This window comes from Vespa crabro, chromosome 12 (assembly GCF_910589235.1).
Source record: "Vespa crabro chromosome 12, iyVesCrab1.2, whole genome shotgun sequence".
In the NCBI taxonomy this organism is placed as follows: Eukaryota; Metazoa; Arthropoda; class Insecta; order Hymenoptera; family Vespidae; genus Vespa; species Vespa crabro.
This window is the reverse complement of record NC_060966.1, coordinates 5,626,325-5,640,475: the sequence shown is the minus strand read 5'-3', so window position 1 is coordinate 5,640,475 and position 14,151 is coordinate 5,626,325. Positions and strand designations below refer to the sequence as shown.

The window sequence follows — 14,151 nt, the reverse complement described above, 5'->3', positions numbered from 1 at the left end:
TAAAAATAGGGTTGTTTTTCTGTTTCTTCTTCTTTTTTTTTTTTTTTTTTTGTTAATTAATTATTATTACAGCTACGGGATAGAATATTTTTTTTTATATACAAACCTATGTGTATTATTATTTCGTAGAAACGAAAAGTGTTAAAAGAACCACTGAGTAAGTATAATGGATACTTTGGTGTTGAACAGACGAAGTTCAAACAAACGAGAAAAGGGCGCCGGAAGTCGTTGGACTCTCTTGGTGTAGTGATTGGGGTGAGAGAGCTTCCATGGTCTTTGTTCTATAAAAAGACATGAGAGTGAGAGAGGAAAGCATTATTTCTTACCTTTTCCATTGGCTATTACGTTCGCTTGTTATTCTGACCGAAACGAGCAGCCTAAATTCGAAGAAATTTCCGGCTACGCGAGAGAGGGCACAAATAAAAAACACGCGAAGGAGAAGGATAAAATTTCTTAACAAAGTCAAATAAGTCAAACGTAGTTTTTGTTTATGTAGAAAGAAATAACAAAATGAGAGTGGTGGGGAGAGAGAGAGAGAGAGAAAGAAATTGTTTTCATGAAGCCGGAGGCATTGTTTATTTTCTTTTGAACGAACAAGTGGAAAAGGATAGAACAATGGAAGCACACAATTTATAAATAACTTTATATATATATATATATATATATATATATATATATATATGTATATATAAATTTATATTTTTTGATATAAATTTTATTCTATTTTATTTTATTTTATTGTTAGAAAATTCATTGTTATGTATAAGAATTTTTTTCTTGTATTTTTTTATACTTACCCTAGGATAATTAAATAAGGATAACTCATTATTTAAATATTAGATTGATATAATGCATTATAAATAAATATATATATATATATATAACTATAGTATTACACCATATAGACAAATTTTATATTTAACATAAAATAGTATTAGTATAGTATTTAAAACTTGTAGATTACTTATAGTATAGATTACTTATAAAATAAGTATAATATTTTTATATAGGGGAAAAAGAAAAGAGAATAGGATTCTTTCAGTATAACAACATTTTGAAGAGAATTTTTTTTTTTTAATAGAATTTATTAATCATAAATAGGACATCACATTGTTAGATACAACAATAAGTAACATACAAAATTAAGTTTATTATATATATATATCTTTTTTTTTTCTTTTTTTTCTCTTTTTTTTTTTTACGATCGTAAAGAATCGAATTCTTTCCTCGTCAGAGGAATTAGGAAACGTTTGTAAATTCTTTGCATAGTCAGACCGTTATTCGGTTAGTGTGCGTTAATTGTTATTCAGCACATTCAGTACGTACGAATTGCATCGCATCGTGTCCATAAAAATGCAGCTATGTTGTTTAAGACGTTCGATACTTACTCTTACGTATCTACATATATATATATATGTAATGGAAATGTATGAGTGAAGCCAAAATCGTTGTATATCACATCCCGATCGTAGATATACATATACATATACATATACGTATGTACGTAATAGTCACGTGCTGCCCATCTCTAGAGAATATAGATCACATAGGACATATATACACATATATGTGTGTGTATATATATATATATATACATATATAGATACACACACAACATACATTTTGTCGTAAGATCGTAAATTCTCTTTTAATACTGCATTGCGTTTGTTTCTCTAGTTGTAGGAAGTTCTTTAAGGAGGAAACAGAAAATAAAGAAAGTGAAGTAAAACAAAAAAAGAAAAAAAAAAGGGATAAGGAAAAATAGAATTGAAGCTTGCTTATTGAAGTTTATCGATGCGGAACGTAATATATAATAGAACGGATGTCCGTCTTACGTATATAAGGGTTTATAAAAAAAAAAAAGAAAAAAAAAGTAAGAAAAAAAAGATGATTCTGATTCCTTTCGGAAAACTACCTTTCGAGTTATATTGAATTCGCAACGTGAGTCATGAAAGTGAAAGTCAAGGAACTTATGTCTTAGATACTTATATGAATCAAAATCGAACGGGATATCGTGTATCTTATAATTCTTTTTATTTTATTTTATTTCATTTCTTTTTTTTTTTTTTTTTTTTTCATTTCGAGAAAAATTTATGAATCATATATCAATAATATTTTTATACGAATTAATATATTTATCTGAGATAATCTTGATTGATCTCGTTCTAATCTAAAAAAAGAAAAAAAAGAAGAAGAAAAAGATGAGTCAGTCGTTTGTTAATGTTTACAAATTTGAAATTAATAAACATAGATGATATTTACATAGGGACGTACGAAAATTGTATACAATATTGTTTTCGTGTTAGTTCTTATGGTCTCAAAGAGAAGAAACTAAAATCGTATCTACGTAAATTAATGTCAAATATCATCGACATTGAAAGTCTAATATCATTTTCAATTTGTCGTTCGATCTCGATGACATAATTTTTCCTATTTAAATACATAATATATCTATATATACATATAGTTATATAAGTATACAGGTGTATTAAAGTTGAGAATATAAATGTCGATGTAACGTTGTAATTGATATCGTACAAAGTGTCGCGGTTAATAACCGGTAGAAACGTTTATATCATTGACTGACGACTGTCGGCACGTTTAAAATGGCCGAATGAGGATTTTCATATTTTGCGTTGCAGTGAATGACTTCCGTTCACAATCTCGACCATTTACCTCGACGTTACATGTATATATATATATATATATATAATATATATACATATTCTCTCTTCACTCTATTACTTCTAATAACGAACAGAAGAGTTACGTACTTTCTTTCTTTCTTTCTTTTTTTATTTTTTTTTAATTCTTTTTTTTTTTTTTTTTAATAAGAATCAGACGACTCCTAAAATACTCTGATTCAATTTTAACGAACGTGGGTGTAAAATATTTGTCGGTTCCTTTTGTCCAATTGTCATTATTATTTAAAAGACAAAATGATATTTGGAGGATGGATATTTTATAAATATCTCTTATTATACATAACTTATTATATATTTATCGAAGATATGCTGACAGAGATTCTTGTGATATTACTATTTTTAATAGTATTTGTTATTACAGCGTACGATTAAATGCAGAGAGATGAAATGCAGAGCTCGGTCAAATTTGTGCGTTGGCGTTCGTGCATCGTTGGCTTGTTTGGAAATTCAGTGGGAGGATAGATCTTTTTGTTAATCTTTTTGTAATCCCATGTTACATTGAACTCACAAAGTTCATTGTATTCTTATTAGCATATATATATATATATATATATATATATGTTATGAAATTAATTTATAATTTATATTCGAAAAATTTTCATTTTTACGAAAGTAGAAATTTTACGTTGTATAATATTTCATATGAAAAAATAACGATAATTATTTTATAAAAGGTTAATGAAATTTTCTGTTTTCTATTCTTCTTACGTAATAACTAAATTCTCGTAGTTTTATATATATATATATAGATGAATAATAGGAATGGATTAGTCAGTGGAAATGATTCAAACAGTTGTAATAGAGAATGTGTCATCTAAGTAAAAATCATAGAAATCATCGATTTGTTATGTCATAAATGAATTAGAAAATAGATCATAGATCATATATAATAAAATAATTATAATGATGATGATGATAGAAATTGTGCGATCGATAAATCAGAATAATTTATCTTTGTGCATTCGTGTAAATTTAAAACAGTATTTCTAATTAATTTTATCTAATTAATATTAATTACTATACTACGAGAGAATCGATAGGAGAGAGAGAGAGAGACTCGATCCTTTTTTTTTATTTTTCCACTCGATAGATCCTTTTTATAGTTCCGAATACATAAAATACAAAAATCACGGATCTTAAGAATTTAATTCGAAACGAGCACCTAATGCAACCAACGGATTTAGAGCGATGCAATGTGCGTGCATGTCGGTTATCGGGAATAGACGAGAAAGTTGCAACCATGCGGGCGTTGACGTATACTAGAAAAGAAAATAACTAGATTTATCGTTCTTCTTTTATATATATATATATGTATATATATATATATATAAAATCTTTTAAACTGAATTTTATTGACAAAAATCATTTTTTAAATTCTCAGTTTAGGTGTATATTCGATTTTCTAAACAGCAGCAATGTTTGGTTTAGAAGAATGATAAAATATATCTTTAAATTTAATCGTTCGTAATGCATTTAAATCACGATTAAAATTCATCTTTAAATTTAATCTTTTCGTAATAACTTCAGGTGCATTCAGACTTTTCTTTTTCTTTTTTTTTTTTTTTCTTTTGTGTTTAAACACAATTATGATGATAATAAAAATAATAAGAAAAATCAATAATTCATTGAAGAAGTTAAACGCTCGAACAGAGCATATTCAATTAATTGACATAACGAAGAGTATTCACTATTGACATTGTATCTTTATAACGATAGAAAAAGCTAATAGAGAAGAAAAGTTGACGATGACGATGGCACTTTTAACAAGCTTTAAACTCTTCATAAATTATCGAAAAAACACAAAGTTAAGTAAATCGTAGATGGCGACAAATTTCAATTTTCTGTCTCGTCGATTCGATTTTCTGTCATTGGCAAACTTTCTTCTCCCCCAACAAAGATAACGTTCCTTCAATCGTTTTCTCATGCTTGAATGGTACGATATCATTTATTTCTGTTCTATTTATTTATTTATTCTTTTTTTTTTTTTTTTTACTTATATTATTCACGTCGAATAAAAAAGAAAACATGATAATAATAACAAATTTAAAGAGAAAAAAGCAGAAAAAGTTCTACTTCAACCGAAGCGAATAAATTTTGAAGAGGTCAAAAAAAAAAAAAAAAATAGAAGAAAAACATTAAAGAATTGTACATCGATCGTGCTGCATCGTAATCATTAACTGCATTAGTATTTTGTTACGAAAGTTTTTGATCGACAAAAATAAAAGCAAAAACGAAAAAAGAAAAAAAAAAGAAAGAAAGAAAAAGGAAAAAGAAAGAAATATAATCTAAAAACTAAAGTCGTCTACGCGCATTGAGGGACAGCGACGTAAAATATTTGAGTCTAGAATAGTCGAAGAAAAAGATAATAGTAAATAGAGGGGAAGAGTCAGGATGTCACGATCCCTCTCCCCTTTTTAGTAACTAAGCTTGGTATCAAAGTTACCATAGCACCGCACTCATATCGCACCGCACATACACACACACACACACACACATACACACACATACTAGTGTTCGTGCGGCGTCGATGCGGCTCGCACAGCTGGTTTCGACCTAACCTAGCCTAACACTTTAGTATCGAAGGAAAGAAAATAGTGGAGGTGGTGGAGGAGGAGGAGGAGGAGGAGGAGGAGGAGGAGGAGGAGGAGGGTTTCTAGCTTGGCATTGCCACTACTGCCGTCATTATCGTCCTGTTCCCTTCTCTCTATCATTCGATCTCTCTCTTCCCCCTCTTCTCTCTCTCTTTTTCTCTCTCTCTCTCTCTCTCTCGTATTTTCTTTTTCTCTTTTACATCCTCCACCCTCTTCTTCCGAGCGTAAAACTCGTGGGAGGGAGAAAGAGGAGGAAAAGAAGGAGGAGGAGGAGGAGGAGGTAGAGGTAGATGTCGTGGCCGTGGCAGTGCACGTTTCCTCGCACGAAGAGACGCGCCGACGACATGGCATAGAGCTTATCTATCGTTCGTATAACTTATCGAAGTTATATTAATTCATTATAATTAGTATGTTTAATAGTTATGCATTTCTTTTTTATTCCTACGAATTCATTGCGAAAGGGATTTATTTTATTTCTTTTTTTTTTTTTTACTTCTTTTTTTTCTTCTTTTTTTTTCTTTTTTTTCTTTTTTTTTTTAATAGGTTTTTTTATCTCGTGATTGAAACTTTGAATATACACGTGACGAGTCATGTGATATCTAATGTATTCATGTTTTTGTGTTCGTTCGTGCGTGCGTGTATATATACGTGTGTTTGTGTGTGTGTGTGTGCGCGCGCGCGCGCGCGCGCGTGCCTGTGTGCGCGTGATGAATTAGAGAATTATTGATTATTCGAACTCTATGCGTACTATGAGAGTAAACATATTTTTCATGAAGGAAGAATTATTGTATGGTGTATGTTATGTAAAGGATATTTTCTGTGACATATTTTAGAAAAATGGAGTTCGAGCTGGATGGCAGTTTGAAGGAATGGGCCAAGGATAAACCGCTAAGCATCCTTCAACTGGATCCTGCTGATAGGGCTGTTTTGAGGATTGCTGGTGAGTTATATTACATTTCCTTTCTTCTTTTTTTTTTTTCTTTCTTTCTTTCTTTTTTTTTTTTTAATTTCCTTTTTAATCTTTAACACCTAACGAATATTTTCATTAGTAATTTCATTAGAGAAAACAAAGAGATAATAATATGTTTACACACTTATATGCGTGAACATGGTAAATGCATTTCTGTGTAATTGGAGTTATACTTAGAAATGTAATCAACTGACGAACTGGTTTGTGACATAATAATGGCGACTACTGGTTGACTTTCGATGTTTAAACTATTGCGTACTTTTATGAAAGCGTAAGGTATCATTCGAAGTATCCATTGAAGTTAGTTTTATTTTCATGCGTTTTTCCTTTATTTTTTTTTTATTTTTATTTATTTAGTTTTTATTTCTTTTCTTTTTTTTTTTATGACAGAGTGAAAAAAGGAAAATACATAAAACAAAAAATCGAATAATTCCAATATTGACAGAAATGAAATTTATTTATAAGATTTACTTTTAACAATTATAAATTATAGCACGTTCATTAGAATCATATTGATCTGTCAACTTGACAATCGCGATAAAAATAGGACGATATTTTTAAAAATAAACAGATTGTATTGTATCGAATTATCCTTGTACTATTAATATTACGAAATCGATCTACATATATGTCAATTTGGCAGATGTGATAAAAATAGTTCGATGGTCGAAAAAAGAAAAAGAAAAATTAATAAATAAAAGAGATTGAATTTTAGATCGTAGATGGTCGATAAATCTACAGAACAAAATGATAAAAAGAGAAAAAAACGAAACAAAAAAAAAAAAATAAATAAATAAATAAAAGAAATCGATAGCTCGAGACATCATCTACCTTATTGGCACCTTATTTTGAAGCTTCTTCGAACTCGAAAATAACTCGATTCGTAGGAACCGGTTCGATTTCCTGCTCGCGTAGGGCGTCCGCGATCGTATTTCGTTATATGTTTTTTCGCTTGCACGCGAATGACGTCACCTCGAAGGGAACCTTCGCAGGACTTAACTGCGTCACAACGACTCGCTGGAATATAAATCATGTTGGATGGAAGGAAAAAGGGAGACAGCGACAGAGAGACAGAGAGACCGAGTTGAGTCCACTGGGACGAAGGGACGAAGGAACTCACATTTGAGTTGACTTCAAACCAGCTGACCATAAATTCATTCCTTCTACTCACTTCCTTAATTTTTTTCCTTTCTTTTCTTTTCTTTTCTTTATATATATATATATTTTTTTTTCTTATTCCCCTTTTAATTTTATCTTTCTTTTCCTTCGCTTGAGAAACGTTTCGAATTTTTTTTTATTTTTTTTTTTATTTTTCTTTTTCTCAAGAGGAGAATGTGGTCGATAAAACGTAAGTATCTGCACACACACGCATATATATATATATATATATATATATACACACACACACACACGGTTTACTATACACGCTGGTTGACTCAACAATGAGCAGAGACAATAAAGAATTTCTTTTAGTAAATAAAGTAATATAATATCTACATTAAAAATATTATGAATCAGAGTTCAAAGCTTAGTATTAAATAGCTTAATTTCATTTTCTTGTGAGATTTTAACGATTACGATCGCGAATTGGATTAAGCGATAATACCAAGACAATCCTAAAGATGATCGATAACGTTGTGATATTGATAATATATATATATATATATATATATATATATATATATATATATATATATATATATATATATATATTTTAATGTACTTATTTGAAGAACGTATTTTAGATTCGTACGATTAAACAAAAGTATTTAGTTTTTTAATGGCATAGAAATTTTTATAGCGTATTCTTTTTTTTTTTTCTTTTTCTTTTTAATGGACGATCGATAACATTTTTATGTTCATTTTAATGTACTTATACTCGAATTATTTTAGATTAAATGATTATACGATAGTATTGATCGTTTAAATAACATAGAAAAGTGATAAAAATTTCATCCTGCAGCCATTCTTATATTAATTCTTGCACGTTGCATCTGATATATGATCTAGTAGGCATTCATTGTTAATCTTTTTCCTGATGCTGATCCACACAAGTACGACGATGCTGTTACTCGTTCATTCAGTTATCGATCGTTGTCCTAGTCTCTTAAAAATTCATTGTACTTGTAAATCTTTTATTTTCTTTTTTGTTCAGAAAAAAGAAAAAAAGAAAAAAGAAAAAGATAAAATTTTAAGTGACCTTCGATTAAATAGATCGATACAATGAATTAATCATTGAATTCCAATTTGTATAATTTCTTTGTTTATATGTAATTTTTGTTTATATGTAGATAACGTAGAATGTCATCTTAGCTAAAATAAAATTTATATATATATATATATATATATATATATATATATATATATATATGTATATATACTTAAATTATTCGAAATGTTATGAGATATAATAAATTAAACAAATATTAATTGATAATTTTAAACGTGTGAAAATATTGTCACTAACTTTATTTTCATTTCAGTATTATAATATAATTTTATTACGATAATCGATCAAGACTTTATAAAAATGTTGTCTAACTCTAATCGCGTTATTTTCATAGTAATTTTTAATTATTACAATACATTTTATTAATCTTAATAAAGTATTCTCGGGAATTAATTAACCATTGAGATAAGGATCAACCCGAGAGAGAATGTTCTTGGATATCGAGAAACGTTAGTTCGTGATGGAATCTTGTCCGTCCTTCGTTGGGGGTTGCTGAAGAAGAACGGAAACTGGAAACCAATGGTCGAATATCGAATTGCCGTTCTTGCAAGAGGATGTTTCGCTCTCTTTCATTTTCTTTTTCTTTTTTTTTTCCTTTCTTTCTTTCCCTTTCCTTTCCTTTTATTCCTTATACAATTTTTCTTTTTTCCTTTGTCCTTTTTTTTTTTTTTTAATTTTTCTTTTATTTTCTTTTCTCTTTATTCTATAATGTGGTTTAAAGAAGCGATATTCGATTCGCACGTTATTCGGATCGACTCGTTGAACCTTGTCGTCGAAGAACAAGTAACACGATAGGAAATCGAAACACGCCAGTACTTTCGATATATATATATATATATATATATATATATATATATGTAAATGTATATGTATATGTATACGTATATGCATATGTATATGTATCATTATCTTTTACTTTATCTCAAAGGAAACAAACGAATCGGAGGGTAGTCGGAGGAACGTGCGACATATAATTTATGCGAACGATTAGTGCCACGGCAAGATCAAACTAAACGATAAGAAGGTACCGAGAATTTCGAATATATCCATGTATTTATATTGTATATGCGTGGACGTAAGTGTGTAGGTAATTATTCGATTAAATAAGTCATAAATTTTCCTTTCGAAAAAGACACGCTTGTTTGCCCTTTAAACGAGCTATATTCTTTAGAGTTAACTGAACGATTCGATATATCGGTAATCGATTAATATGAATTACAGCGTGATATTACACGTTGACGTTGTTTAAATTTGTTATTAAGATTACATTAATTTTAACGTTTAATATGTTTTCTTATATTTAGATAAACGTCGCACGAAGAATTATTTATTGATAAAAAGGATCGTTAATGTTATTTCATTGAATGAAACGCGACGATTCGTGTATGTATTCGCAGGATGATGCGAATTATTCATTGATTTTTTTGTCATTTTATTTAAAATGTATTTTCCACGTACGCGTTTATGCGTGTGTACGCCGCCACGTATACATTCCTTATCATTTTTCGATGTATATGACGGTTTTTCCTTTGCAGCTATTAATATTACGACAATAATAAATATATTGCCGATCGATCTATCGATAGTCAGCCTACGCTTGCACTTGTCGGTTCTTCACGCTCAATGACTTCGATAAATGGCATCTACAAAGCGAAACACCAAGCCGCGGTCAAGCAGCGATGCTTCTGATGAAACAATATTTTCCCAAAGTAAAATTGATTTTATTCTTTTTTCATTCAATCTGATAACTAAAATCATTCAGAGTCCTCGACAAACGTTATTATTTATGTTATTCGTAGTTAATTGATTTATTATCGTGTAATTGTTCGATACAAACGATATTCCTTCGATTACTCGAGAATAGAATATACACTCCATGGTATTATCCCGTTTTCGTTATAAACAATCGTCTGTTCGATACGATATGATAATCAAAACATCGTAAAAAATACATTTATTACTAAAAACTTTCGATAGAAAAGCAAAAGTAATTAAAGGAGATAATTGATAAGAACTCTTGAAATTTAATCGTTAAAATCTCATCATGGGTTAATACCAATGGGGTGGGATGGTTATATTTAAATTGAAAAAATTATTTAATTATTAAAAATACAAGATATCCATTATAATTATCATGTTATAATATATTGTATCGAGTTAATTCATAAATAAAATATTATTTTATCGTGTGAATAAACTCGATATATAAAATTGTAATCGTTTATAATATTGTTAACAATATCTTTCGATAATCCTTTTTTTTTTTTTTTTGTATTATTATTGTCCTTTTAATGAAACTCAATTTTTATATTCATTCGACATTTAACGATTCTCTCTCTCTTTCTTAATTAAAGGACAAACAATACTAAAGTTTATTATGCAATACGTTTTACGATCTCGATACGATAGCAAGCATCGTCATAATTTTCATCATCGTAACCATCATCCTCGTCATCATAATCATCATCATCATCATCATCATTGTCATATCGGTGTGGGTGCAGTGCAATCGCAGGTTAGGTCGGTCCACATTGAGTTACAACCGTGGAGGCGGCAACAGGTGCTAGGGTCATGGTTCGATGCCCGAGACTACACCTTCCTATTCATTCTTTTTTCTTATTTTTTTTTTCTTTTTTTTTTTTTTATATATCTCTTCAACCTTCCTCCTCTGTTTGATATCTCTTATGATTTTTTTTTCCTTCTTCTTCTTCACCTTCTTATCTTCACTTAATTTCCCACACAAGAGTCTCTGTTTCACACGATCGACTATACCTTTGTAATTCTTTTTTCTTTTTTCTCTTTTATTTCTCCTTCTTCTTTTTTTTTTTCTTTAAGTATCATATTATCAAGCTATTTAATGCATTGATTTGTTTTCATAAAAAAAATGTTTAGAAAAAGATTATATATATATATATATTTTTTTTTTTGCTATTAACTTTGTTATTATCATAATTTGGATTATTAGTACGTGTGTTAATTATCGTGAATGAATCATTTCATATATGTGCATTTTAATTGAAAAATTGATTAATCAGTAAATAAAATATTGATAGAAAATAAAGTTATAAGTATTGTTCGATATAAAATGGCCATCGAAGAAGACATTTTCAGGTATAACATGAGAAATCGATTTTCTCATGTCCAGGTTTCGTTGAACTCTTCATAGGGTCGTGTTCTTATACTTTCCAGTGATAAACGAACGACGAGGTACTATCCGTATTTTACTCTTCTTGAAAGCCGTTCATAGTCAATCATGCGTGTAACGTTTTACTATGCGACGTCATTAGACCGATGTTCAATGATGAATACACTTGCATTAATGTATCCCGTCTAATACGACGTTTAATAGTTGCAGGTGCGTTTTGCAATAGATGTCGTTTACGTAACCAGTTTTATTATTACCGATTTCGTCAATAAACAGACCGTGATCGTCGTAATTATGTCATTTATTATGTCGTTTCCAATCTTTATATGTTCCTTTATTTTTATCATAGAAATTTTATATACAAATGAAATTTCTGATGGTCTTTAGTTTATAGTTTTTTTGATTTAGATTCATTTTTAATTATTTTTATTTTTAACATTCGAAAGATATTATCGATTCTATAGACATTTGTATTAGAAGAAACGATACGATGTTATAAAGTTCTTTCTTCATATCATACGTTTACTATGAAGAAACGTGTATAAACATCGATTATTTTTTATATTCGTTTTTAATTATTTGTATTTTTGACTTTGAAAGTCTTTGAACCGAAGAACGATCTTATTGATTAGACCGTATAGAAACATAGGGATATTAGGTTTGAAAATAGAATGATATTGACAAGAACTTTGTCGACTGTGGCAGTAGCGATCAGTTCGTCGACCGAGGGAGACCTCAGTCTCTGTTAAACTTCTCTCTGCATTGGATTTACTCTATCGACCGAGCTTTCTTACCAACCGAGACGAAACGGATAAGAATAGTATTTTATTAATTATTTAATTAATTAATTAATTAATTAATTCTTTATTCGAAATTTTGTATCGTATCTATTTCGATTATTTTCTCCCTCTTTTTTTTTTTTTTTTTTTTTTTTTAATATCGAAACTTTTTTTATTCATACTTATTTATATTAATTTATATTTGTTAATGACATTGTTAATATTAACGCATTATAGTTCTTTTTTTCTTGTTTTAATTTTTTATGAAAAAAAAAAAAAAAAATAAATAAATAAATATAGTTTCATTGTATTTTATGATAGCCGCGTAAATTTCCCGCTGAAAACTCTTTCATTGAACAGTGGCTCGCTCTGTCGGAGATGACCGGAACTCCCTTTACTACCTTCGTTACTACTCTCTCGTATTCGTAAGGTAATGAATGAATGAATGAATGAATGAAATTATTAATGAAGGTACATACTTTTTGAATGAATGAAATTAATTTTTTTTACTTACCATTTTCATCGTGCTCATGACCTTCGCAAAAAGTAGCGATCAATCGATTATTATTTCCTTTATAGTTATTATCATGAACGTCACTTTTAATCGTAGTAAATCCAATATAAAGTATAAAACACAATATAATAAGATTTTTAATCATTTTCATGTTTTTCTTCTTCCTTCTTTTTTTTTTTTTTTATTTTTTCTACTTTCTTTTTGTTTTCTCTCCTTAGTCTCGATCACTTATCGTTTATTCATTTCTTTTTATTTCTTTTCTTTCTATCTTTTTTCTTTTTCTTTTCTTTTGTTTTTTTTTTTTTTTTTTTTTTTTTATTTTCACAAGCAAGACATGAAGAAGAAACGAAAGAATCGGCGCTCGTAACAAGACTGAAATTGCACTTACCAATGCATTCTAATATATATTTCGATTACCGATCTTGTTCTCGATCTTTGTACAGTTAGGAATGTAAGAGGTCGTGGACAAGTCCAGCATTTAAAAAAGAGTTCTTTGATGTCAAGTAACCCCTTCACGATCTAAACGTTTCTGGAAATACGTATGTACGATTGACAAAGTAAAATACGCCTATGTGTGATCGAGTTTGATATATATATATATATCGCCAATCGAATGGCGATCTAACGGTAGTTCTTCTTTTGGAAATATCGTACTGTAAAAATAATATACTTTTTTCTTTTTCTTTTTTTTTTTTCTCTTTATTCTTGTAACGAGGAAGTTGTTCATTCTATCTTCAGGGGGGGAAAAAAAAGAAGGAAAAAAATTAGAAATCTTTTTGGAACTAATTGTTGGATAAAAATTAATCTTTTATTTGTAAAAATAAATAAAAAAAAAATTATCACTTATTCCGGGATCATTTTATAATGGAAGGGTTTTTAAGTTTTTGTTTTTTTGTTTTAATTTTTCATAAATTCATTAAGCCACATTAACGTCGTTGTTCGATGATCATTAAAAATTAGAAATATCGATGAGACGATAATTAGAAAAAAAAAAAAAAAAAAATTGTATAACCAAAGTATTTTTTTTTCTTTTTCTTTTTTTTTTCAATCAATGATTTTCGATTAGTTTCGACTATTATCGACTAAAACGGCTAATTCTTCTAAATTATTCGTTTAATAGGATTGTATAATTAACGTCGGCAATTGTTTGTTCGCATTAGAACGATACGAATTTTAATAATATCGTGCTATTAACATGTAACGGTACTCATGGCTCG

General features: G+C 29.0%; 1 protein-coding gene across 9 annotated transcripts in view; it reads left to right on the top strand.

Moving 5' to 3' along the window:
* LOC124428424 (microtubule-actin cross-linking factor 1) overlaps positions 1-14,151 on the top strand; it is a 115,949-nt gene that overhangs the window by 3,994 nt on the left and 97,804 nt on the right. For 8 of the 9 annotated variants that reach the window (XM_046972438.1, XM_046972437.1, XM_046972432.1 and 5 more), the window contains exon 2: positions 6,130-6,236. In XM_046972438.1, coding sequence (XP_046828394.1) covers positions 6,134-6,236 — 103 coding nt within the window. In that variant the 5' untranslated portion in view covers positions 6,130-6,133. Of the gene's footprint in view, positions 1-5,612; positions 5,662-6,129; positions 6,237-14,151 lie in introns of those variants that run through there. The other variant, XM_046972426.1, reaches the window with a different exon arrangement.